At 38.5% G+C, this 26,988-nt stretch overlaps 1 protein-coding gene across 1 annotated transcript in view; it reads right to left on the bottom strand.

The window, feature by feature from the left end:
* RFTN1 (raftlin, lipid raft linker 1) overlaps positions 1–26,988 on the bottom strand; it is a 103,345-nt gene that overhangs the window by 16,912 nt on the left and 59,445 nt on the right. Inside the window, exons 5-6 of the mRNA XM_075706037.1 lie at positions 12,903–13,320; positions 8,703–8,906 (exon numbers count right to left, since the gene is read on the bottom strand). Of these exons, the coding sequence (XP_075562152.1) occupies positions 8,703–8,906; positions 12,903–13,320 (622 nt within the window). The remainder of the gene's footprint in view (positions 1–8,702; positions 8,907–12,902; positions 13,321–26,988) is intronic.

The following is a 26,988-nucleotide window of genomic DNA, read 5'->3' on the forward strand; positions in this document are numbered from 1 at the left end:
AGTTCAGCAGTACTGCTTACCTAGTTGAAGTTACACACACACTTTGAGGGCTAAAGACCATGTATTATGTCAATTTTCAGGGGGTTTGAAGGTACACTGATATTAATGACTATACTCATTCATTCACCCAACTCAGAACCCTAGATATGGATCAGCTGTTGCAGTTACAGTGATCTACATGGACTAAGGATGATCTGGCATAACCGAATGGTGTGAAAGAAAAGATACATTCATAACTATTTAATCAATTTACGAAGGCATTTTGACCATCTGGTTTAGTGGCTCTCTATTCTCATTTGCATTCCCAGCACATTCAGCCTTTTTTCAGACAACACATACTATTAAAGTTACTTGAGCAGCACTTTCTCCTTCAACTTAGCCGTTTACTTGATAATCAGCAATTGCTCCCATATGCAAGAACTCAAATTTTGTCAGCTCCATGACAGAACAGAATCAGAATAACAGGAAAAAAAAGGACTTACCTTTCTTTGCTAAAATAAGCTAAATGATAAAACAATAGAATTATATTTAGAAATACTGTAAATATGCAGTACTGTACTCTTTACGAACACAGACAACTCCTCTCACATTGTCACAAAGAATGTTTTTCAGCCTTTCTAGCTTAAATAATACATTTACCCTGTATGACTGATTATAAAGACCTTGCTCATCCCCTTCCCAAGCATTGTATTTTGCATGATAGTTTCTTTACATTTTTAGGAAAACTATGTTCCTTGCACTGGTATGATATATGGCTTTGAAATGCAACCACACGTGCCAAACCAACAGATTCCTGAATTTACAGGAGAGTCTTCTGGATAAGCCTGCTTAGCTGTTTCACCAGGTCCTCCTGCTTTCCCTGGTGGATGTTATGAGGTCAAGAAATGCCAGCAGGAAGGCATCACTGCCTCCAAGGGAAAACATGTATCAAACTCAGAACCAATTTCTACAAAGGAGGCAGTGAAGAAGATTAAGAGGCTTCCTACCTCTTGCAGACACAGTATCAGTCAACCTCTTGCAATGTCATTATATGATGTAAATTCAATTTATTATCTGGAAATAATAAATTTGTTGTGGGCTTTGCCCACAACAAACCAGACTCCTGCAGTTGGGAGGCTTACATCTACAAACACACTATAGCAAGACTGTTGCTGCAGGTGTCAAGCTTTTGCACGCCCCTTTGCTTCTGTTTGCACAGTCCACTACTCTCTCTTGCTGCAGTTTCAATCAAGTCATTACGTTGTAAGCGTGCAGATGCAAATACTTCTATCTAAACTAACACAGCGTATTTTTTTTTCAGTTTGGTTGTGAAGGGAAAAAAGCTGTAAACCACTTATTAGGGACTCTCCTTGCGATTCTGTTGGGAGACTCAAAGGAGTAGAAAAATATACTGTCTACTTTCACACTGACTGTCTTCCCAGGCAGGTTTCCTGTAACTCCGTTTAGAATAAGGAGAGATGAAGACTCCTCACCACTACAGCAAGCCAGTATTACACATTGCTCCAAGGAGGATGAGCTGGACTACAAAGCAGTAACTCCTGTCATCTAGACAGATTTCTCATCCAAGTGAGGAGAACAGACATTTTTGTTGTGAAATAACAAGCCAGATCCCTAAGTAGCTGGGTTACAGGTTAGAAAACATAGGGAGAAGAAGCTTGCCACGTACAAATGGGTACAAGATTTAATTATCATATTTCATTAGATCCTATATTTCCAAGTGGGAACCAACTCAACTTCTGTGCAATGCATCACATTCCAACACCCAAACCCATACCCGTATCTATTTTAGGATGCATAATGTATAAATAACCCTTTAATTTTCCAAAGCAGGGATGACAGAACAGCAACTAAGGCTGAAAGCAGGAACCTGCAGATCCCTAACAGACACAGACACTCAGGTCTTGCCAGGAAGCTTTATACAGCGCCGGTGCACTGCTCCTGTATCGTGAACTCTCTTAATGAAATGCAGTGTCGCTCTGTTGGCACAACTGCAGCTTGAGCTCGCCCCACGCATTTGCCAGCTAATTAATAAGCGATCAAAACACAATCAGCATGAGTGTGTTTACACTCACTCGTAAATCATCCTTTATGTTTCACTCTGCTGCGCATTCCACTCGTGCAGTTCACAGCTTCCACGTATGTGAACATTATGGCACATATGTAAAGTTTTAGAAACTAATAGCTGAGCTCGTGAGACCCTACAGGCAGCAGATAAACTTGACTGTGCTTTCTTGTTGGATGTACAATGACTACTGTTGAATGCTACATCCAGGCAACCCTAAGATCCATTATTTTTTTTGGCCAGGAAAGAAACCTATATAAAATGAGAAAACTGGAAGGGGAAAAATGATGAAGGGGAGACAGCTGCTGCATATCGGTGTGTGCTCAACAGAGTGATGCTGGTGAAAAACTCTGTAAGAGAAACTGGTTGATGATGCTTATTAAGATTTTCCCCCTTAACCATAACCAAGTTTCCTCTCTACCTGTTGTGCCACATTTAAACTTTTGTACCGTGAATGCATATCTGCCAATTCTCACACCTTGACTGTACATCTTCCCTTTTACAGCTCATCTACTACTCTTCAGACAAAAGGGGGAGGTAAAGGAAAGAATAATTGGATCATTAATTCCTTCGCATGTGAAGCATTTGGGCTGCTGAGAATAATTGGGAGGAAAGGAGAAAGCAGCACAAAGAGAGCTAATGGGGTCATATTTTGGAGAAAAGGCACACAAAACCCATGCTGTGGTGTCAGGATCAGCAGGAATTTCAAAGAAACTCTTACACTGAGGTGTGGAAGGGCAAGAAGGTGGACAGATGCATTGAGTCTACCTGCAATACTTTTATCAGACAGACAGTCCTGAGTCTGCAGCAACTTAGGTCTACAGTCACACACTCTAGAGCTGGCCCACTAGGTGAGATTCACATAATCTAACATTAGATATTTATGATATAGAGGTCTACAGCTGAGTTAGTCATCCAAGACTCTCTTTACAATTGATGGAGACAAATAAGCATTATTTCATTCAGGACCCAGTTTCACAGAATCATAGAATAATGCAGGTGGATGGGGACCTCAGGAGGTCTCCAGTCCAATCTCCTGCTCAAAGCAGGTTCAATACAAGTGCAGACCACATTGCTCAGGGCTTTATCTAGTTGCACCTTGAAAATCTCCAAGGATGGAGACTGCATAACTTTCTGGGCAGCCTCTTCCAGAGCGTGACTGTTTTCATGATGAAAAAGTTTTCTTTATATCCAACCAGGACCTCTTGTTTCAATTTATGCACATTTCTTCTCATCCTCCTACCATATAACTCAGTCAGGAGCCTAGACCCATCTTCTTGACAGTCTCCACATAGGCACTGTCAGGCCCTGTTAGGTCCCCCAAAGCCGTCCCTTCTCCAGGCTGAAACAACCCAGTTCCTTCAGTCTTTCCTCACAGGACAAGTGCTCCAGGCACTGACTATCTTGTTGGTCCTCTGCTAAACTAGCTCCAGGTTGTCAACATCTTCCTTGCTCCCTTTGGGGGAGGGCCCAAAACTGCACACAGTATGTGGTCTAGATGCCATCTAATGAGCACCAAGTAGAGGAGGATAGTCACTGTGTTTTATCTACTGGCTATGTTCTTGTCATTACAGCCTGATACGCTGTTGCCTTCTCTACTGCCAGGGCATACTGCTGGTTCATCTTCAGCTTGCTGCCTACTAACATCCCTCAGGACCTTTTCAACAGAGCTGCTACCCAGCCAGGCAGTCCCCAGCCTGGATTAGTGAAAAGGCCTCTCCTTTCCTAGAGGCAGGACATCTGTACTCGTGGAATTTCAAAAAGCTCCTGCTGGCACGTTCTTCCAGTCTGCCCAGCTCCCTCTGGACAGCAGCCCAGTTCTGAAGTGCATCAACTGCACCCCTGAGTATGGGATCATCTGCAAATTTGACAAAAGCAAGCCCTGTTGCCTCCTCTGCATCACTGATAAAGCTGTTAAACACAATAGGTCCCAGGATAGATCTCTGTGGTACGCCACTTGTTACTCCAGGTAAAGTGTGACCCATTAACCATGACCCTCTGATCCTAGACATGCAACCAGTTTTTTACCTGTCCAGCTGTCCTCCCATCTAGGATGCAGGGTCCTAACTTGGATACAAAAACATTGTGGGAGCCACTGTCAAACTTCCTTGATGAATTCACCCAAAATGACATCTACTGCTTTCCCTTCATGCACAAATCCAGTCATTTTATCACAGAAGACAATCAGTTTCATCCAGCATGATTTACTCTTGTTAAATCTATGTTGACTGTTCCAAATCACTTTCTCCTCCTTCATGTGTCCAGAAATGTGTTCCAGGAGGACTCATTCAATGATTTACCTGGGAATGAAGTGAGGCTGACCATCCTGCAGGGTCCCTGGATTGTTCTTTTGGCCTTTTCTTAAAGATGGGTGCAACTTTTGCCTTTCTCAAGTGTTCAAAAACTCCCCTGACCTCCCTGACCTTTCAAAGATGCCTACGAGTGGCCTTGTTATGACACCAGCCAGCTCTCCCAGCACCCTTGGATGAAGACCATTTGATCTCTGGAACTCAAGCAATCCCTGTCGTGATCTTCATCCACTGCTGCTAGTCCTGCACCTCCTTGAACCTTGCCTCTAAGCTCAGAGGCCTTGAAGACTAATGCAAAGGAGGCACTGAGTATCCAGTCTTATCTAGGTCTACTGTCACTAAATCACCCACTCCAATCTATCTGATCTCTTTTAGATATCTGATATAGGTTGATGTAGATCACAACACAAATCCTACTGACTATATTGGTCTAGGCCTAGATCTCCACTGATTATAATGGCACTTTTGGGTGACAACTCATACACAGATACCTGCAGGGTCTGCCCTGCCTACATTTTTCAGCTGAATCTTATCTAACCTGTCTACAAAGATCAGACATCTAAAGCTTTAGATGGTGAGTTGGTCCTTCCAGTTTCCACTGCTTCTCATGCAAGGTATTTCCTGATTATGATGCAGTTGTATTCTCTTTTGGTAATCTCTTGTTTAACAAGATTTAGCTCCTGGAACTTAGCCTACATTAAAAAGGCCTTTAGTAACTCCAAATGTTAGTTCATTTCCAACAGGGCAGTAAGGAATGCCAATAAAAGAAAACATTTTGGCTTTGCTGTTTGTGGCATCATTTCCCAATCTCTACTCTTGAACTGATATAACTTCACTCTTTCTTAAAGAAAAGGCTCTGAACACAAAGGTTACAAGCACTGTCCTTCCTCTGAAGATGTTCCATTACCACTGCATTTTTTATTAAGGTATCCTACTGTGCACAAAAAGCTATTTTCACTGGGTTGTATAAATATTTGATGTAGCTCGGTTGACAAAAGGCTATTTTGATGTTCTTGCTTCTGATTTACAAGAAGTATATGGGAGAACATTTCTTACTTTACCATGACAGCTTTCCTAGCGGGCAACAATTTTCCCCTTGTTGTCTTTGAACTACAAATCCCCCTTATCTAGGAAACTAACCTTTAGGCTGCTGTTGCTCTCAATGAGGAAAACTCGCTATCCGTGGCTTTATGTGGCACGTGACCTGAATGTTTGCCTTTGCTTTGTATGTATATTCCTCCCTCCTCCTGATTTTTTTCACCTTCAGTACACACAGAGAAAAATAATTCCATATGGATGATAAAAATCCCAGCCACTTCAATGGATAAGGTGACTATAATTGGCCAATTGCATCACTGGTTCATCTCTGTCAGAGGCAGTGCGAACATAACACAGACAATCAATCTGACTCTCTAAAAACCTGCCTGTTTTCCTCTTTCAAGCAACTCACATTTTGCTTCATCTGCTTTGTCTTTAAGTACTGCCAGTGTTTTCTGGTTGGTTGACTGGCTTTTTTTAAGCTTGAAAGGCAGGAAATTCACAGACAGAAAGGTAAAACAAATACAAGAATGCCAGGCATTTAAAGACCTGCAGTTCAAAACAACTAAAAATGAGCAGGCTTGTGATTACTCTGTTAAGGCATCAAAATATAACCTTAGATTTGACTCTTCCTCCCTTCTCACTCTCATCTTCTCACACTGCTGATTGGAGACTTGCTGTTAGAGGAAAGAGAGACCCCAACTGTTACATCCTTTCCATTTGCAGTGGTATTAATTTGTAGCTTGCTGCTACAGTCTCCACTTCTCAGTAGAAGAGAGCAAGGGTGAAGTCCTATGATCACTTTAGATCACTAGGCAGGATCAGTTTACACCTGGGACTACAGGCAGAATCAGCAATGACATGAGTTGGATGAAAAACACCCACAAGTTACTGAACTCAAAATTTAAATAACTGTTATTTTTCAACATAAGAACATTCAAGGACCGAGCAAGCTGCTGTTTCTAATTTTCTAGCAAAATCTGAATACATTTAATATATGGTGTAACTCTGCGTGGTTTACATATTGTAATTTGCAACTGTGTTATATTTTGGTTTATAATTATCTGGTCAATAAGCAAGAAGAAACAATTGTTATCAGTGAACTTTAAAACTCTTTTTAAGACTAATTATTAAACTGTTGGCAGAAGGAAGAAACAGATTTATGACTACTGACAAATCTGGAAATCTTCACTTCATTGGACATTCCAAGGACAAGGGAGGAAAGAAGATATTAACCCTGCTTTTAAGTCTAATAAGCAAAATAATGTATTTGTACTTTAAGCCAAAGAGAAAACCAGCCCCCAGAACAAAGAAATATGATACAACCAATTAAAGAAAGTATGCTAATATTACCTTAATTTGGAAGAGGATTAATCAGTGAATAAAGAGACTATGAAGAGATGGATAGGCTGCCACAAAAGACTAGAAAAAAGTAAGGAGCTGAGAAGGCCTCAGCCCCTGGTTTCTTCTGTCCTCCCTACCCTGGCTTGTTTCATACTAGTTGGTGTATGAGTGAAAAAGCTGTTCTGTTTCCCTGCAGCACAGGAAAATCTTAGGATTTAAATCATAAACATTTAACTGCAACTGATAGCGTCTTACAGATGTTCTTAGCAAATATTCTTCTAATAGCATGGGCACGTTCATGGCGTTTTAACATAACTGTTCTAATTAATACACTTTTAGAAATCTTAACTGAGCTTTTTGACATCTAAACCTGTTCTTCCTGTAACTGTAAAATGCTAATAAAAATTAACTGTTCATCTTCAATCTCTAATCTAACTTAATCCTGAATCCATCCACTTTTATACAATTCGTTGTCATGTGTGTGTAGAAACTACTGTCATCACTCAAGTCTACTTCATCTATGTCTGCAGGCAGTTATCCAGCACTCCTCACTCTGGTATCCAAGTACATGAACTTCCCCCAGGCCTCTGTTATGTAAATGAACTTTAGAAGTTTAAATAACAGAAAAACGCTGTGTTTAAAGCATTTTAGAGTGCACTGATAAGCAGCTTTTATTAAAGAAACCACTAAGCCTGATAGAGCCAATTAGATTTGCCTCTATGAGTTGCAATTTATACACATAAAGTAAATGACCATTTGTTTTTAAGCAAGTTAACTAGCAATTACAAGGCTTTCCAGGAAGCTGTGTGAAAGCATTCCATCAGCTGAACTTTAGACCTTCCTTTTTTGCTACTTGCTTGAAAAATGAAAAATCAGGATTGCCTGTTAATTTCCTGATTGACTTTTACCAGAACTGACTCATATTACTGTGTTTTATCACAGGTCCTGGAATTCTGACCAGCAGCAAAATGGGAAGAAGATGCTCTGGAAGTGGTTCCCCTATAATTTTGAGGCACAAACCCACTAATCTTAGTAGCAGTGCCCAATCTATGGGGTTACCACATTCCTTTTGAAGAATGCAAAACAAACCAAAATTAGGTGAAAGATTCAGCCATAAGCACTTTAACCACAAAGTCACACAATCTTCCAGTAAAATTAATCTGGTTGTAACGTCAACATTTTTATGTTCAAGTACTTCCCTTGGTTTGTTCTCATGGTTCCTTGGTTATGTCTCTCAGATCCCTACTACGCACCAAAGTCTGTCTTTGTACAGCAGACTTGCCTTCAGAGACACCATGGTGGCCACAAGTGTAGAACAGACTGGCTACATTATTAAGCTGGATTCAGTGCCACATTTTCACAACATGCAAAAATCTGGTTTTTAATCGTCTCTTCTTAAATTAAGACCAACATTTATTCATCACTCATATGAACACACTAGCTAGGGTGAAAGAAACATAGAAGACAATTTTGTAAAACACTGTGCCATCAAGGTGGAAAGGGTCTCTGCAAGAACTGGGAGTAACTGACTACATGTTGGCCAGATGAAACTGGAGGGTCCTTACACTGACCTGCAATCAGACCCAGATGCGTTGTGTGGCTGGACAGCTAAGAGGAAAGCCACTCTTCCATTTATACCATCTGCTTTACAATATTATTAGTTTAATTCATTTTACTTGGTACTGTTTATTAACTCTGTATATTTCTGCAATTACAGGATCATCTCTAGTATGTTTATAAAATACAATACATGATCTGTTTTCCTTATTCAAATGCCAAAATATTTCCTGTGCTTTCATTCCATTTCACTGAAATAGGCTGATCTAAAACATATCTGCCCCAAGCCTATATTAAAGCACCTCCCAAATGTCTTCTCTTCAAAGATAATGACCTCTATTAGAGGAGAACAGAAAATAATCACAGCATAATGCTTTCTGTAATTTCCATACCATTTACCATTCCAAGGCTGAAGATGGCGTTTACCAATGAGCCTCCTTTCCTGAAGTGATCTGTCATGTGCTCCAGCCAATTTGCTTCCAAGCTGTTGACAGTCTGCCCATTCCTGGAGATCCTCATAGGGATAGTCACTGTATAATACTGGCTGCATCTTTGTGGAGTTTTTGGCTTGTTGAAGAGAGCGAAGATCTCTGCTTCTACCAAAAAGCAAAAAATGGACTAATGCAACAACCGTATCATAATTTCAGCTAAAACAATGTATAACCCACTGTTAGCCCTTGCCTGATTACAATGCGCAACCGCAAAAAATACTTTGGGATGTGGTTATCTCCTTAATACATTTCTTGAGTGTCCAACACGGTAGGGTCCCAAAATCCAGTATGATATTTTGATCGCTGTTACGGTATTTGTTACTAATAATGGATTCACTGTTGATAGTAAAACACTTAAAGACAGTAATACCTGAGTACTGATGAACAACCCCCCTATTGGAGTTATCAGTGTAAACCAAGATAGGAAAACATGCTCCACAAACTGCTTTAAGTACTGCAGCAGTCAAAAAATCACTAAAAATTAAGGCACAGAGTACCTTTTTTTTTTAACTGAATGAATTGTTAAAAGAGCTGTGATACTGAGGACAGTTCAAATACAAAACCTTACTGCAAATTTAGGAGGAACTGCATTCTGTAGATCATGGCCATTAAACTAAAGTATTAAATAACTTGGTTTTGATAATAGAATAGCATGGAACCAGCAAGTAGTAGTCTCATCTAAAGAAAATGCAGTGACCCATTAATGTAGAGACTACGCTAGCTGGTTCATTGATTTACTCTGGGTCTGAGCCAAGGCGAGACGTTAACACAACAGCAAATGAATTTTGAAGGTGGAATTGTGAAGGGATTGAGAACATTTTCTAGACTCTGCTCTGTATCTCCTCTAGTATATATCATAAGAGCAGTTAATGTAGGCTTACCATTACAAAAAAGTCATTGTTGACACCAAAGCTGAGTTTTCACAGCCCTAAAACTGGAAGCAAGTTTAAGTGCAGATACACCTTTCAAATTCTCAGAAGGGTAGAACCATCAATAAAATTACTGATAAAAGATTTTTGGACATTATTATTTTACTTATTAATGGACATGGAAATCAATGGTAAAATTTCAATTGACTTCCAAATGCCAAAAATTCTCCCAAAATAAATTAATATAAAAGGTAAAGACATTATATGGAATTCATTCATTCAATAAGCTCCCCTTGTTTCCACGTTATTATATTCTAATCTCAACAGAAAGAGATGTCAAGAGAAATGTTAAGATTGCTCTCTAACAAACGTCACTGAACAAGAAGTAGTGTGTAAATTGGAAAAGATATTAGAAGGGAGATGCTCAGAAACAGGCTGGAAGCACTTGAAGAGAGAAGGAAGCTCACGATATAACCGAACATGAAAAAGAGACTTAATGATCTCAGACACGAACCATGATTCAAATAGAGTAGAGAAGAATAAACATGAATCCTCTTGCTGTTTGCCACTTGTTTAGAAAGAAAAAAACTATGATAATCCTAACTCAGAAGAACATACACAGAAAACTTCTATGACCATTTTGATTCTGACCCCCAAAATATACTCCTGTTGGAAACTGAGATCTTTTTGGTGTATATGAAGACATGCCGTTGACAACACGCATTTAAAATGTGTGGGATTCTTTCAGTGGTTGACTTGGTTTGTCACCTTTACTGAGTGTACAGTACACCAGTCCTAACCACTGTTCAAGTCACTACTGGCAACACTTTTCACCAGCAAGCTTGACTGCTCAAGCATGGACAAAGACACTTTCAGTTTGGTTCTAGGTAGCACACTACTTTTGGACATACCACTGGAATATCTGTGCCTTGTCCACAGGCAAATAATTTCCAACACTGCTTTGAAGAGCCCTTTAATAAAAGGGAAAGTGAATGACCACTACAAAATATTCAGGGAAAAAAACAACGAAGCATAAAAATAACACTTGAATAGTATAAAACCTAAAATAAAGAACAAAATTAAGATTCCACAAATACTAAGAAATATTACATTTTTTTCTTTAGTTTTATGAAGGGAAGAAGGAGTTCAAGAGTGGTAACTTCCTATGGAATAAGTAGGCTAACTGGAAAAAAAACCCAAAACCACCTGATGCTTTCTATCTTCATGTTCCCAAGGAAGGATGGAGAACTGGTGCCAAAGACTGAAATACATTTTCCATGGGAGGAAAAGGGAGTGCTGTAATAACAAAAATTCATACAAGAGTAATAAAGAAATCATCAATGTTGTACAGGCAACAGATTTGGCGAAATCCTACTATAGGTGAACTGTCACACAAAACTGCCTCCTCAGACCTTCAGTCTTGGAAAATATTTGCATAACTCACCAATTAAAAAACCTGTATGAGAAATAAATAAAGCCAAAAGGCACTCAGTGAAAGAAAGATAAATAAGGAAACTAAAGGCATTTTTAAAATATAACCTCTTATCCGGCAAATCAGCAGCTGTAATAAAATCCTGGGGTCTTACAGACAGATAGAAGTTGGGGAGATTGGAGGTGATCAGCTTCACATTACACAGAAATATTAAGAATGTGGTTACTTATAGCAAAAGGTTTCCACCGTTCAGTACGGAGAAGAATAGCATCAAAAAGATGACTAAACTTGTTAGGTTAACTCTCTCAAAGACAGTGTATATAAAGAGAGAAAGATCTGGTCTGATTAGACTTGGAGATAACTAATTTAGAACTATAAAACTAAGAGAGGTTTTACAATGTGTAAGATCCTAGTGTAAACCAGAACAGATTTTTCAAGTAATAGCTATGCTTTGACCAAATCTGGCTGCCCCCTTGCCCAATAAAAATTGAAGAAAGTACAGTGAAAGGTTACTAGAGTGTGATCCAAATCTGATGGCAAAAAGCTAATTACACCAAAATGCAACGGAAACCAAGACAATAGTCCAAGGAGGGTACAATGCAAAGTCATTCTCAGTCCTACATACAAAATCCCCAAAGGAGTAGGATTGTTTGACTGAATCTATGTAAGACATAAAGAATAGGGATAAATTAAAGTCAAGGACAGTACCAGCTGAAAGGAATGCAGATGGAATTTCCTTACGTAGATTTGTAGCTTGTAAGGAAAGTAAGCAAAGCGGTAAGAGAAATGAGTGTACACACTGTTTTCTAGGATTTAAGCAAACATAGGAAAGAAAAATGTTTTGAGGTTTAAACTGGAAATGGGGCAAGACTATTTTTTTTTGATGACTTTTCATTTTCTAAATTACTCTGGTCTACATCCTATTTTGAACTACAATTCCTGCTACTGAAGGAACCTCCAAGCAACAAACACCTTAAGGAGGGTACTAGGAGACATCAGCCGAGACTTTTGTTTTTTGATGGCATAAAATGACATTTAAAAGTAGAAAGCACACCTGAGGAGCAATATGTCAAAGAAATGAAAGAAAGAAAACTGGTGTATGAAGAATAATCTTACAAAAAAATGAGAACTGGAAGGCAAATTATTAGGAGCACCATTACCAAGAGGACCTTTATTATGAATTAGCAAACATGAGCCATTAACAAAAATAACTGCTGCTTTCCAGTAATTACAGTTCTGGCTGTAGCACTGACCCCAGCCTGACTATAGCATACTAGGAGACTTCAGAGTCCAGATCACATATATTCCTGCTGTTCCTGCTGTGGTTTAATTTCAGCTATCTGTTCACCTGCTACAAAGGGGCTAACTGTGATAAGGCTTCGTGACTTATTCCTTCTATTGCTGCAAAACCTTGTCAACCAGATTAGCAGGGCTTTTCATTCAAATGGACAAAAAGCATACAAAGATCAAGAGCTCCCGGGGTATCGCAACAAATACAGAAAAGAACCAATTTAGCCAAACAGCAGATAAAAATACGCCCTTACACTCAGGCATACAAAGGGGCCATAACAAAGTTGCACCCGCTTATATCATCTCTTCATTTGCCGTCTGACTTAACTCAGTCGTCGTGAACTGTGTAACCATGTTGAAATCAGGTTAAGTGGCTCATTTGATGCATCTTTTCTTCACTATTACAGTGGTAAGGTCCTTCCTGCATCCCCACCCCCCAAAGGAGCTGGGAACATAATCGAGGCAATTTTAACTTGGCTTTTACGTATGAGAGGTCACTACAATACTTACTGCCAGTAAGTGGTTTTAAGCATCGTGCTGGTGTTTCATTCTCCACAAGTCCATTCGGCTTGTCTGCTGCTTCTCTTGGGTTTGCATGTTCAAACTGTTCTTCGTTTCCCTTTGCAGACTTGAGATTCAGCTCTTCAGTAGCCTGCCCTTCACCTCGCCAGCCCTCCCTGGATGTGGCACATTGGTCAGCACTTTCCTCACTCAGTGCTGGAGTACTGCACCCATTAATGCCATCTATTTTCTCGCCATCCGGTGAAGCATGATCCTCAGGGTAATTTGAAACACTTTTATTATCTCTTGATTGCACAGAGTTGTTACTGGTGGGTGTCAGGGAGGCGCTGACAAGACAGTTCTTTTGGGAATGGTACTGAAGTATAATTCCAACAAATTTCAAGCCTTGACTTGCAGCATCTTGAATCTACAAGTCAAAGAAGATTAGATTTTTAACTGTCAAGCTGTCTTAGATAAACAGAAATACAGAAAATAACACCCTTCAAGGCAGCTAGCATGTCATTTTGCTTCTTTTGTCCACTACCACAAGAAATTGCCATGTTACATTTACATTAAAAGTTTCATTCTAGAGAAGCAGGATCAAAAGTTTCCTAAATCGTCCAAAATAATGTGAAAGTGGAGGAAAAAAAGAAAAAAAAGAAAAAAAAAAGAGAAAGAGAGAGAAAATGCCTACGTATTTCTTCACAAGGGATAAAGCATCTGTTTGGAAAGTTTATTTATGCTAAATTACCAGAAGTGGTATTACTCACACAGAGTTTTAGTATCAACCTTATGAAGTCAGGGACTTAATATTACATCTTCTGCTGTATTAGGTGTGTGGTTATGACATTTATGCGAGGAAAAGGTTACTAATTCTCCCTGTTATATGCACCATTGGAATGACAGTTGTTGTTTGTCCCATTTTGGATGCAGACACAAATGGCAAACTTTCACATAATGAGTGCGTAAAAGCAAAACTATTTTAGTACATCACTTCTGGGAAGATACAGAACTCTGAAGAGAAAAAGGCATTGTAAGATGAGCTAAGAAGAAAAATGGAAACTAAGAGGTGCTGTTATTAATCCTGTACACTTTAGGTAAAGGAGGAAAATGAAGGAATCAAATCACAAAAGATCCTAAGAAAAAAGCTTTGGGCTAGTAGTAATGACAATTAGATAAAGCTGGAATTAACTAAGGAAGGTTTGAGACAAAGCAGAAAGAGAAATATCTTTTAGGCAGACTGAGCACTACAGATGCACCATCCATTCCAGTCGCCAGCCTCACACTCCTCGAACCCAGGAGAAGCTGCAGCAAGAGCCAGACTTCTGTGACAACATGAATGTCTCCTGATGCATTTATCAAAATCACCCACCGAAAAGGAAAGGTTTCCATGTAATGTATACTCTTCATATAACATAAACACGTGTAAATATTTCAAAAAGAAATGCCTTGAGAATGAAGAAATAATTTCACTTTCTCTGCATACCATGTAATTCCAGAGAGTTAAAGTGTCCTAATTACTCTCCGAGGCTCAATTTAGTATGAACTTATGTGAAACATTTCAGGCTTTTTTTTCCAATAGCAAGTAAATAAGTAGTTTGTACAACTTTTCTTTCTTTCTTTTTTTTTTTTTTTTTAATTTAAGAGGAAGCTCATTTCTGCATCTTCCCTACCCAGAATTTTTTTTTTTTAAATGAATCATCTACTTCCTGGTAACTTGTTACTGTTCTGAACACACAAACCTACAGATGATACCTCATCAACAACAAGAACTTCCTCTTTCAAACCACTATTATATTTTCCATCTTAAATCAACTCTGGATTTTGTAATCACAGGAACTTAAAAGGAGCTCTCCAGGAAACGAGGGAACGGTTTTCACAGGTGTTTAGCCTGGCGAACATGGGATGCTGACTTAACTAAAGCACATTGCTAAAAAGGACAATAACCTCCAAATAAAAATACTACTAGCAGTATCCTGATGTTGTGGTTTAAGCCGGCAGGCAGCTAAATGCCACACAGCTGTTCATTCACCCTCCCCCCACCCCAGTGGGGTGGGCGAGAGAATCAGGGAAAAAAAAAAAGTAAAATTCGTGGGTGGAGATAAAGGCAGTTTAATAGGACAGAAAAGGAAGGGAAAATAAATAATAACACAAAACAAGCGACGCACAATGCAATTGCTCACCACCCGCCGACCTATGCCCAGCCAGTCCCTGAGCAGTGATCGCTGCTCCCCAGCCCACTCCCCCCAGTTTACATATACTGAGCATGACATCATATGGTATGGAATAGCGCTTTGGCCAGTTTGGGTCAGCTGTCCTGGCTGTGCCCTCTCCCAGCTTCTCACTGGTAGAGCATGAGAAGCTGAAAAGTCCTTGACTAGTGTAAGCACTACTTAGCAACAACTAAAACATCAGTGTGTTATCAGCCTTATTCTCAAACTAAATCCAAAACACAGCACTGTGCCAGCTACCAGGAAGAAAATTAACTCTATCCCAGCCAAAGCCAGGAGACCTAATCAAATGAATATCTGTCTACAAAGAAAGTTAGCATGTAACTAGCTTGCTCAGAAAGGTTTAAGTGAATGTCAATGATAGATGTGTTCATAATATGCTTAATGGTCCTGACTCCCTGTTGCAACTTTACAAATACTTTCTTATACAGTCAATGACAGAGTTACAAACTCAGTTCCTCTCTTATCACTAATCTACAGACACACCACTACATTTGTTTAGTAGGTTGCAGGGCAGCTAATTATAGAAATTTACCTAGTATGTAACCGTTAAGAGTCTGAGGATAGCACATATGTAGTAATTTTTTTGGTCCTGGTCAATAAAGACTGCTTGGCAATCTATACCAGACTCTCCCACGCTGTGATTTGGATGAGAACAGCTTTCACAGCTATCATAGCAATGTTTTACAGTCTTGGCTCACTCAGAAAAAACGTGTTTGTTCTAAGGAATACCTGATGCTGAGGTTTTTCTTCTGAGGCTCTTGTTCTCAGAATGGAAATAGGAGGAACTAAGGACTGAATACATTCTAAGCCGTATTAGCCTCACAGTTTAGCAGAAAGATTGGAAAAGGAGACTGTATCTTCAAGGCCCCTTCCCAACAAGTTAATTGGTACTATACAGAATACAAAATCTTATTTAAACCTTTATTTCAAATTTTCCCAATTACATAAGGGAGAACCAAGTATTGCATTATTTTCAATAAAGCCAATTTAGCAGGAAATGTTACATCAGCAGTGCAATGTAAGCTGCAGAACAGCAAAGTGATGTACCGGCAGATGCAAAAACCATGAAGAAGCTAGCTCTCATCATAACTAAAGTACAAAGCCTGAACATTTTCAAACTACAAACAAAGACAATTTGATTTTTTCAGCATCCTGTTGACAGCTTCAATAGTACAAATTTTAGTTGCCTTCACATCCAGAATTAATTATGCCATCCAGTATACATTCGCACTTCCTCTTTCCTGTATTTGAAATATTGAATATTTGAATTATAAAAAACAAAACCCCAGACTTAAGCAAGCCCAAACCTCAGTACCTGGGCAGATCATGCCCCGGAGTTACACACGGCAGGAGGGCTGTTTCTACCAGCCACCTGCGGTTTTTGGACCCTTTGAGGCATCCTGCACTGGAACACACAGACAGGTATGTCTGTTCCAGCCTTCTGCAAAGTATCTCAGCAGATGCAGTGTTGGGAATCAGTAAGAGGGCAATGCATGGGAGAAAGCAGGGGTAAAGCTGAACCTGATGGGGAGAACATGATGCTACTCTGACAGGGTCACCCAGAACATATTCCAGATCAGATAAATACTACAATTACTTGCCTTTATGTGCCAGTTTACAGTTCTAACAAAGGTCCTTGTCATACTACTTTGTATGACTAAATGAAAGGAAAAAGCATAAAAAGCAGAACAACTGCATCTCCACCACTTACCACATCAGACTTACATTAGGTGATCATACTAATTTCAATTGTCTTACTGACCCTTTTTGTATTTTAAATATGCTACATACTTGCTCTTTACATCTTGAGAAATTTTTAAAAGGGAAATTCCAACAAAATTTAAAATAAAATTTAAAAATATTCTTTGGTTCTTTCCCCAGATAGGAACAGAAACATTTTTATTGCTTCATAAAGTGCTGCTTGGATGATATTAACCACAAGTACAAGAACAGGTCTCCATCACAAATCATGTTATTGTTCAACAACAGAAGCAGAACTTAACTCATTTATTTCAATCTGGATAAACCCCCAAGTGGGTACATCCAAATTCGTTTATAACTGGCTTGCAACAAATTGGATTTACGCCAGTTTAAAAACAGAACCTGCTTAAAGGAGGAGTGAAATTCCATGTGTACAGAGGGCCAAGGCAGTTACAGAATTTAAAGTCATCCCTATCATTTGCTTGATTAGAAACCTGGCATTTTCCCTGATGGGAAAAAATGACAGATTTAGCCTTTGCTATCTGTGAAATATCAAATCTCCCACTAGCTCTAGCAGGAATAGGAACAAGCACCGTGTCCAACCCTGATGTCACTACCTTAACTGAATTTTAGCTGGAGCACTTGTATTAACATTTCTTAACATTTGTGAAGTGTCATTGTTTATTTCAGAACCGACTGACCGCTATTTTTATACTGCATTTGGAAAAAAGGAACCATCAGCAGCACAAAGCAATGTCACTAAACGTCATGTTGATGTAGCAAATTTATGTTCCATCCTTTCAAATATTTCTGGTTCTCCTGAAGGCTCCCTACCTAATTAGAAAATGGCTGACAGTCTAATTTAAAGGTCTGTAAATCCACACCTGGAAACAGTATGGCTGAATGATGAAATCCTCTTTTCTGAAAACTACTTGTTTTTAAACTATAGGCCTCACAGCCATGAAAGAAGCGCAGAGATTCCAGGTTGAAAGCCCATTTTGAACAGCCACATACAGATTTTCTTTTCATATCTACTTAGAATAAAGACACTTGACAAGTTCATTGTACAGTCCACATATTGTTTGTGATTCTGCATTTCTTGCTGCATTATCAGCTCTGTAATAATCTCCTATTCATAGCGAGCACGATGGTATTACTTATAAATACAGAAGCTCAAGGATATAGAACGCATGCCGAACAGAATCATATACTTTTGCCAGCTTCGGTAATTGCTTACAGGGAGATTCTGTACATTTCTCCCATGGGATGGCACACAGCAAATGAAACACTTCCCGCAAGCTCAGGACAGTATTCCACCCACATCAATAAACATGGCAAATAATACCCAGCAATTTAGTAATGAGGCTGTCTTTCTTGGATAAGGATTTTCGAAAAATGATTTAGTAAGACAAATGTTAGGAATTTCTTTTAACTCTCGTATGCCAGGAGCTGGACATTTTTGGGATGCATCCAGAGGAGAAACAGTTTTACTAATGTAATCAGGGCACTCCAGTTTATAGCAGTCCTAAATGGTCTCAAGGCTTACACTTCCTTATAATCTGTAAAAAAACACCTTCAAAACCTAGGCATTAGGACTGAACATTTCATTAATAGGTTTGCTATATGGTTCATGATATAACAAGGTACTGAATGTCGTAGCAACCCAGTAAAGGGGACTGCTGCTAATAGAAAAACAAACAACAGGAACAATTTACGAAGAGCACACATAGAAAAAATGCTCTTGGAGAAAGGACAATGTTCTTGAGGAGCAATGAACTGATTTTCTGATGGTCAGATGCATTTAGTTAGCTCTGCAGTGAACTAAGGGAAAGACTGCTACTTAGTCCTACTGATGGCCAAACATATGGTCTTTGAAACAATAGCTGCTTAATTTTGCTCAGAGCTATCCACTTAAACCAAGCCTGAACTGTCTTAGCCAATAAAAGAAATGCTTGTCTGTCTGTCTGTTTATTTGGTGGTTGTTTTTAAAAGAACAATGTTAGAGGCATTAGATCTCATAATGTGCTCCAGAAACAAGATCACTGTATTTTTCTACCTTCTTTTCAGGATTCAAGCAAATCTCCTTTGACAACAGACATAGCACCGCGGATCTTCATGCAAAGAACATGATCTTGTGGTTTGAGAGGAACGCTATGTACTGCATGCCAGGAGCTGGAACTGGAAAAGGGTGTTCAAGACTAGTCTTCCAACTATGTCCTCCTTCATTAATATTTAGTAGTACATGTTTCATCACAAATACTGCACATCCGCCTTCTAGTTTGCTCATTTCTGAAAACAGATGTTTAAAATTAAGACAGGCTTTTAGTTTGCCTCCGATATTTTCTGTAGGTCTCACATGCTCCTTCCTGAGAAGACAGCAACAGTCATCAAGATTTTACTGCTTATTTTAAAACCAACTAAGCTTAGCTAATGTTCTGACAGAGGGGTTTAGTTCTTTCTAAACAACTCAAAACTTTCGCGACTTGGGCATTTTTGCATCTCTAATACTAAGTTACAAAAAAAGATAATTCTACAAATCAAACAGCAAAGCAGAAACTGCTAATAATTTCTGTCCTATTACTCTGAGACTGTTTCACTACTTGCAGATCTCCCAACCGTTCAACCCTTCTGACTATGATGTTCTGTCATTTAAGCCTGTACTTCCCATGCATTTTTAACCTTTTCCAGTTTACACTCACCAATTCTGAATCTGAGATAGACAGTTCATGTTCATATAAATATAAGTAAAACTAAATGTAGCTTTTAGAAAGTCAAATCCCAGTCTGCATTCAGGCTTTCAAATTACCAGGTATTTTCACTGCCAATTACATCAAAATAGGCCATCAGGGATAAAACACCAGAGGGATGCCTTGAAAAATGTTACCATAATCCCAAACCAGAGTCATCCTTTAAGCATTGTTGTTGACAGCGTTTATATTGATACTTCCAATTAAAACCTTGACCAGAATTTTACCGTTCAGGAACTTTAGATAAGACTATTAGAATGAAGTTCACAGATCCAAGAGAAGATAACAGAGTCCAAAACTAACCCCAAAAGCTAAAACCTAATCAGTTTCTTGAAGAAACAGGTGTACACTGCCTTTCCGTCTTTGCAGTACACAGCCCATTCAACAGAACCATTGACTTGACACTTCATTGCATTTGTGATAGAGCACAACAAGGCACTGAACAGGGAAAAGAAAACAAGCTTTGCAGTTTTACAACACGCTCAGTGGTAGTAGCCTCTGCAAAAGGGAACTGAAAGCTACAAACAGAACAGGGAGAAATGTAGTGAAGCAAGTAGCTACTGCAACTTACTGCTGTGCTGAATAAAACAGAAGATAGGCTCTTAAGACAGTGATGCCAAGAGACATTAAGTTACAGCAAGCTATATGTCTCCTGCTACTGGAGCCAAGGCAGGGATGAGAGTAACAACTTGAAATTCCTCTTCAGTTTGCATTAGCTGTACATTCATTCCTGAGAACAATATAACCATACTAAACATGTAATGCAGTGTGGTGCAAGTACACTTGTTCCTTTCAGCGTATCTCACTAGATGACAGTTCTTGAAACCACACTGTCTCATCCTCTGTGGTCTTGGGTGCAATGAGTCTTCTCAAATTATTATCTTATTTTAGCATCTGTTCCTTCACAGAGCTGGCAAAGGGCAAACAGTGTTGGACAGGGGCTACAAAGTTTCAGTGACTGCAGTACCTGCCCAAAAGCCATGTAACATACCCGTGTCCTCCCATCCTTGCCTAAACTCTGAAAAGAAATCCTGAATTTATCCATGACATTTCAGATTTATTCCCTAAAAATTGTTTTAGACCTGGGATAAACTGCTATGGAGCAGCCAGCTATGCTCACTCAACCCAAATATTTGATATACACTATCAAAAAGAAGTCTATAGAAACTCTGTCCCAAGTGCTTGCTCTAGAGAACAGGCATTTTCAAAATGCAGACCATGTCTTATGCATGAATCTTTTGAGAGAAACTCCTATGCTAATGGGTGAACGGAAGCAAGAGGAAAATAAAGATTTATAGAGATGGACGGTTGAGTGTTGCATCTAAAAACCTTTTTAGCTGGATGAACACAATTCAGTGTTCTTTGTAGAACACAAGAAAAACACTCACTTATTTGTGATCAGCTAGCACTAACGTGATTCAAAACTGGGACACTGGTTTAGTCCATCTCTGTTCTAAGCAACGAAAACAAAAACCCAAAATGTTCAGAACAGGAAGATTTTTTAAATTAAGAATTCAATCTCAGACTTACAGACTTTACATTTAATTTGCAGGGAACGCTTTCTTTTTATCTTTATATAAACCAAGGAGCGTTTCTTTAAAATCACATTGTTTCATCAAGCCATCTGTTACTCGTAGCCAAAATCACAATTTGAACAATTTGCTTATATTTTATTTTAGTACAGTATAAAATATTATCATATTTATTGTTATTAAAAAAAGTTATTTTTCCCACCAGACAGAAGTGGGATCATTAAAAACATCAACCACATACTTTATAAAATCTATTTTTATCTTGGTCAAGAGGATGACTCTGAAAGCTGCTGGGGGCAAAGGATTATAAAAGCACAAGCAGGCTCCTGGGAGAGTCCTGAAAATAGTTTTGCAATGTTCATGGAAGATATATATCAACACCACTCTTACAGGGCTTAGTCAAAAGAACACAAGTTGAAAGAAGCTTAACCAGGAACAGATGTTTCCCTTCACACCAGGCTGTTTAAAATACAGTATATGCTATTTTTTACCATCTCTTGTTATATATACACTTACAAAATGTTAACAAAATGCACTTTAATAAATATTATCACAGCAGATCACAAACAGCTGAACCATTGATGTTGAGTTTCAACTTCTGCTTCATGACCGTATCTACTGCTAAGATCCAAATACTTAAAAATAACAGGGGCTCTGTTTGCACTGAAAACATCCAGAAAACAAAGCAGTCAGTTAAGTGCTCAGCAATGGTTTTCATTACAATGCGCTAAAGAAATAAATGTTGTATTGTTCTTTTGCAAATACCCTGGAGAATGAAGGTTTTGGGGTGGGATTTTTTGGGTTTGTTTTAAGGATGGAAATGATTTTAGAAGAGGCTGAGATCACATCTAGATAACTAATCCTAGGTAATAAACAGTACTCTAGAGGGGTCAATTTTCTAGCCACAGAAGTAACTTTGAACTGCCTATTCATTTGAAGAATGATCCTCTGAGCAATATTAAAGACTCGATTTTTCCCCTTTTTCTGTCTTTTTATCTTTTACTGCCACCTGCTCTGACTGTATACCCTGCAGGAAATTTCTGAACAGGCCAGCTAAAACAAATCTGAAGTAAGGAATAATGCTTAGGATTATAATAACTATCTAAGGAACCCTGGCACCAACAGAGCAATCAGAGACTTCACAGAAGAGATCCTTGTAAGACTGCAGCAACAAAGCCAAGAAAGCCACCAACAGCCTAGTGCTCTTCAGAACACATAAGCTGCAACTCTTTGTTCCTTCTAAAAAAGAAATCTCAATACAAAGATTAAGAGATGAAGAATAAGAAATGACAAACAGAAAGAATGTGAGAAATACTGCAACAACTATATAAAAACCAGCATTTCTCTTGGAGATTACAAATAAAAGTAAAAAAAAATACAAGATTAGTAATTTTCACATTCATTTTTTCCAGGAAATTGCAGACTTCTGTCTTCTCATTTGCTTGTCATACTGTTACAAACACAAATAATTATATATAAAAAGTACATATTATTATGGACAAATCTGTCCTATAATACATTTCTCACCTTCCACGTCTTCTTGCCGTTTCATAGTTAGATGCTGAAGAGAGTTCTAAAACTCAGAAGCTGAGAGTTCAAAATCATTTAATATCGCTTTCACACACTATATGGATATGTGAAGTCCCTTGTTTTGATCATATAAGACAAATGCTCATTCTGATATCAGTAAATATGTAGGAAATAAGTAAAGAGCCAAATCTTGGCTGAATCACTCCCTTGACTGGGAACATGTATGGAAAAGATTTTAAAAGCTCTTGAGACTTCATATAGGCTTTCAGTTTTTGTTTTATAGGAGAGAGAAGTCCACCTAAATACTCCAACCCTGCTTCTACCTAGCAACTTAAAAGAAGCTGGAGAATTAACCTGTCTTTTAACAGCAATACTAAGACAAAAATTCTTCACCAATTAGAGCCATAACACAGATGACTCTCCAGAAAATGATGCATGTGAACTAAGAAAATAGCAGTTATCTTGATAACACCAAAACAGCTAGAGATGAATGCAGGGAAAAAAAATGAGAGCAGGAAACTAAGTATCTCAGTATTTTGATAAAAAACATCAATATGGAGAAACATGCAGTGAGACTGACCTGTGGTTGTTTGGGGTGTGTAGCAGTTCCTTACCCAACCACTCAACCAGTCTCCTGCCTGCCGCTCCCTCCAAAGGAGCGAGGGCAGATAACAGCAGGAGGATCGAACCCCTCCAAGAAATGTCTCTCACCTTTCAGGAGTACACTGAGCAAGTTCAACTACAGCTTAAACTTGTTGGTAGTGTGTATTAATTTCCAGTGCATAAACTAACACTTGAAACATACTAATTCCTCATGCCAGTTCTGTTCCTGATAACATTTTCTTTTTTAAAAGACGTTTAGAAAAAATCCAGTAAATACCAGTTCATATCACATATTCCATAAAACTGGCAAGAGGGCTCAAATATGGCAGATCCTTTCTGCAATGCAGGGTGTGAGTTCTTCATGCAACTGTTAGTATTGTATGGCCTTTCTTTCAAAACAGGCCAATTCCCTACACAACTTGCCTTTGTACCAGGGAGAACTGGTGGTCACTGTTTCAGATGCCAACTCTAGAACAAGTACATGGGTGGCAGCATCCTTGCACTGTGTTCTGTTGGCATATCCCTCCCTGGGGTTCCACTTGCTTAAATCTGAGAGGTACCATCACTTCCTTTACCCAGCAATGCTATTACTAGAAAATAAATGTCAACAAACTCACGGGCAAAGTCACTACATCTTCAGGAGTCAAGATTATTTCTAAGGTACTTTGGATTACAGAAGTTGTTCAAAGGACCACTTAAAGGAGTGACATGTTACTGGCAGCTTTTGAGCTAGTGCTGGTGATGGCATTTGTATGCTTGCTGTCCCCATCCCTGGAAGTATTTAAAAAACGGGTAGATGTGGCACTTGGGGACATGGTTTAGTCTAGTCTACCCTTGATTGGCTTAGAGTAGACTTGGTAGTGTGGGTTAATGGTTGGACTGGATGATCTTAAAGGTCTTTTCCAACCTAAATGATTCTATGATTCTATGAAGTTCACCAAGACTATGAACAGAGGGAACAGCAATGAGCAGATCTGACACTGTTCCATACGGCAGATTTCGTCACAAGATAAGCATTACATGGGTGTTTCAAGATGGCAGTTGTGTTCCAAGCTGAACTGGTCCACTTCTGAAAACGCAAGACCAATTATTCATCTGTACAGCCTTAGGTTTGTTGGAAGAAATTAGCCTCATTTCTGAGTCAAATAAGGCCAGACCAGCAGGGAGAGGTACTTGTCTAGTAAAAAACACAAAAGGAAGATGCCTGCATTTGAATTTCAGTTAACCAGCAGCATTTTTAAACCGTGCTTTTCCGTGCTTATCATACTTCCCTAGGGAAAGATAATGAGTCCACAGGGACAAGAAATACGAACTCTGCAATGGGGTAAAAATGAAAAAAAGCTAACATACAAGAATTTCCTTCTGACAGAGCATTAAGCAGGCAACCAAGCGCTTCCTAAATTTTAAAAAGTCAGAACTGGGCAGAAATGGTACAGAAACTATCCTCCATTTCCTAACCTTTCACCAACACTGCAAAGATGTGAATTCTGCCCGTTACAGTTCTTCTAGAGCATGTAACTCAGATTGATGTGTAAAACAAAGGTCATTTGGCATTCATATATGACTGCGTATCCAAAAAAATTCTTTTCTTGGGATGTCAGCCTCTCTTCTCCCCCCTTACTTGTCTCAGCAGATTCAGGAGAACACTCTCAAATGAAAAAAATGATAACAGGATACACAGAAATAAAAAGCAACTAAGGAAGTAATTAAAGGCTACCCTATTTTACATGAGACACAAAGTATTACAAAATACAGTATCTTAGAAGTAACATCTCTGACTTGCAACAACTTCAGAATGATCTGAGCCACAGTGATCAGAAGTTAGCTTTGCTCATTAAAAAGCAGACGAGCAAATCTTTAATCTCTGTTTTGCCTGAGAGCTAAAGACAGGAGTGCTAATACCAATGCAGCGGTAAAGTACATATACAACATTTAAGTTAATTCTTTTGTTTCCCAGGAATGACATGACAAAGACACCATGGGATTGTTTGAGCTCTTTAGGACATGTTGAGCTGCACTAGACCCACATTAATATGAAAGAACAAACAGAACATTGTGATGTGAACATGATTTTCAGGTACATGAAGAGTGTATCCCATGCAACATTATGTCCCCAATACTTAACTATCTCCTGTCTTCCACAGCTCTTACCACAGTTGGAAACCACAGTGGTGGCAAAATGTACAGAAAAGAGTAGAGAATTGGGACAGAGTCCCAAAGTGCAGAAAGATCTCAGCAACAGAACACAGGTTTGACCAGAGTCTGGTGCTTCTAGAAGCATTCTCCAGGTGAAATAACATCCTTGTTTCTACTTCATTACTCTTAAACATTTATATGGAGTTATAGAAGAAGAAAAAAGATACTACCTATGCTGTATGCCACTGCAAAATTGTTTTGTGTTTGCCAGGAGCAAGCAGTTAATACTTAATATGACATACATATTCAATGTAACAAAAAGTCAATTGAGAAAAGAAGTTATTAAAATTGCATCTTTGCTCAAACTCCGTGTAAACAATACTTGCTCAGCAGTGCATAATAAAATTAATTTTCTCAGGGTAGAGGAATTTTTTCTAGTATATTCACAGTTGGAGAAAATTTTGACTTTTTATTTTGTTTTGAAAATATGGCTACTCTATTTGGTATCTTTTTTTTAAATATAGTAATTTGCAAGGCAGTAAGATGCTAAACCTGTGCTAAAAGCCTCTGTTATGAAAAGCTCTGTGATCAAGGATTTGCCTATTCAGTTACAACACTCTATTCTTCAATTGTATTCCACACTTTGAGAAGAATTACAGGGTTGTTCTTTTTTGAAAGCAAGCAATTGCCCCCTCTAACAGCTTTTTGTTACTTCTTTCTTTGAAGAACTCCTTTATTTTTCATTTATTTTGTTTGTAAACATGTGTTTTATATGCCCTTAAAAGCAATGGACATTTTTGTTGCTCAGACAAATTAGTTAATATGACAATTAATTCCTACTCCCAAACAAGTCCTGTTTCCCGAGTTAGATTTACATAAAAGTGTTGAGACTTTCACAATGTGTTTAATCAGATAGACAGTGACACAGCACACACTTGACAGCAACAGCTTCAAAGAACTTCAAATTCCTCTACATCAAATAACATCTGAAGATGAGCGACATACTCAGCCTACAGAGAAACAGTAAATATACATTTTAGCTATTAAAATTTAAATTATTGTATTTCAAAAAAGGCATCTTCATAACCCCATAATCAAATGGCTTCTAACAACAGAAACATTTCCATGTCTAGAAAAACATTTTAGAGTCTCAGAATTGGATATTTATGGAAATAAGCTGACTCCTGGATTGTCATTTTGTTTTCACATTAGCCATACTCTTTCTGAAGTTACAAATGCAAAGACATTTTCTGTTGCAATGATATAAAATTTTGCTACCAGTTGTGACAGATAAGCCTATATTTCTACTCCGACTCAAAGAACTGAAGAACAAAATCAAACATCTTGAAACTGATACACAAGAACTACACCAGTTTTGCCTAAGTGTGAATATATTGCAATAATCCAAGATAGCATCAGAATAAAAGTACAATAACAGAATAAACCCTGAAACAAAATTCGGACTCAAACTTCTGAATACTAGTAAGTGTTCAGAAAACTTCAGTTTGTTCTGATACCAAAATCTATATATCTTTAAGTATGATGACAATAATCAAATAGTCAGCTGCATTATTTTTAATCCAGTTTTTACAATTCATAGTAAAAAGGAAAG

The sequence above is a fragment of the Pelecanus crispus genome, chromosome 2 (assembly GCF_030463565.1).
Source record: "Pelecanus crispus isolate bPelCri1 chromosome 2, bPelCri1.pri, whole genome shotgun sequence".
Lineage (NCBI taxonomy): Eukaryota > Metazoa > Chordata > Aves > Pelecaniformes > Pelecanidae > Pelecanus > Pelecanus crispus.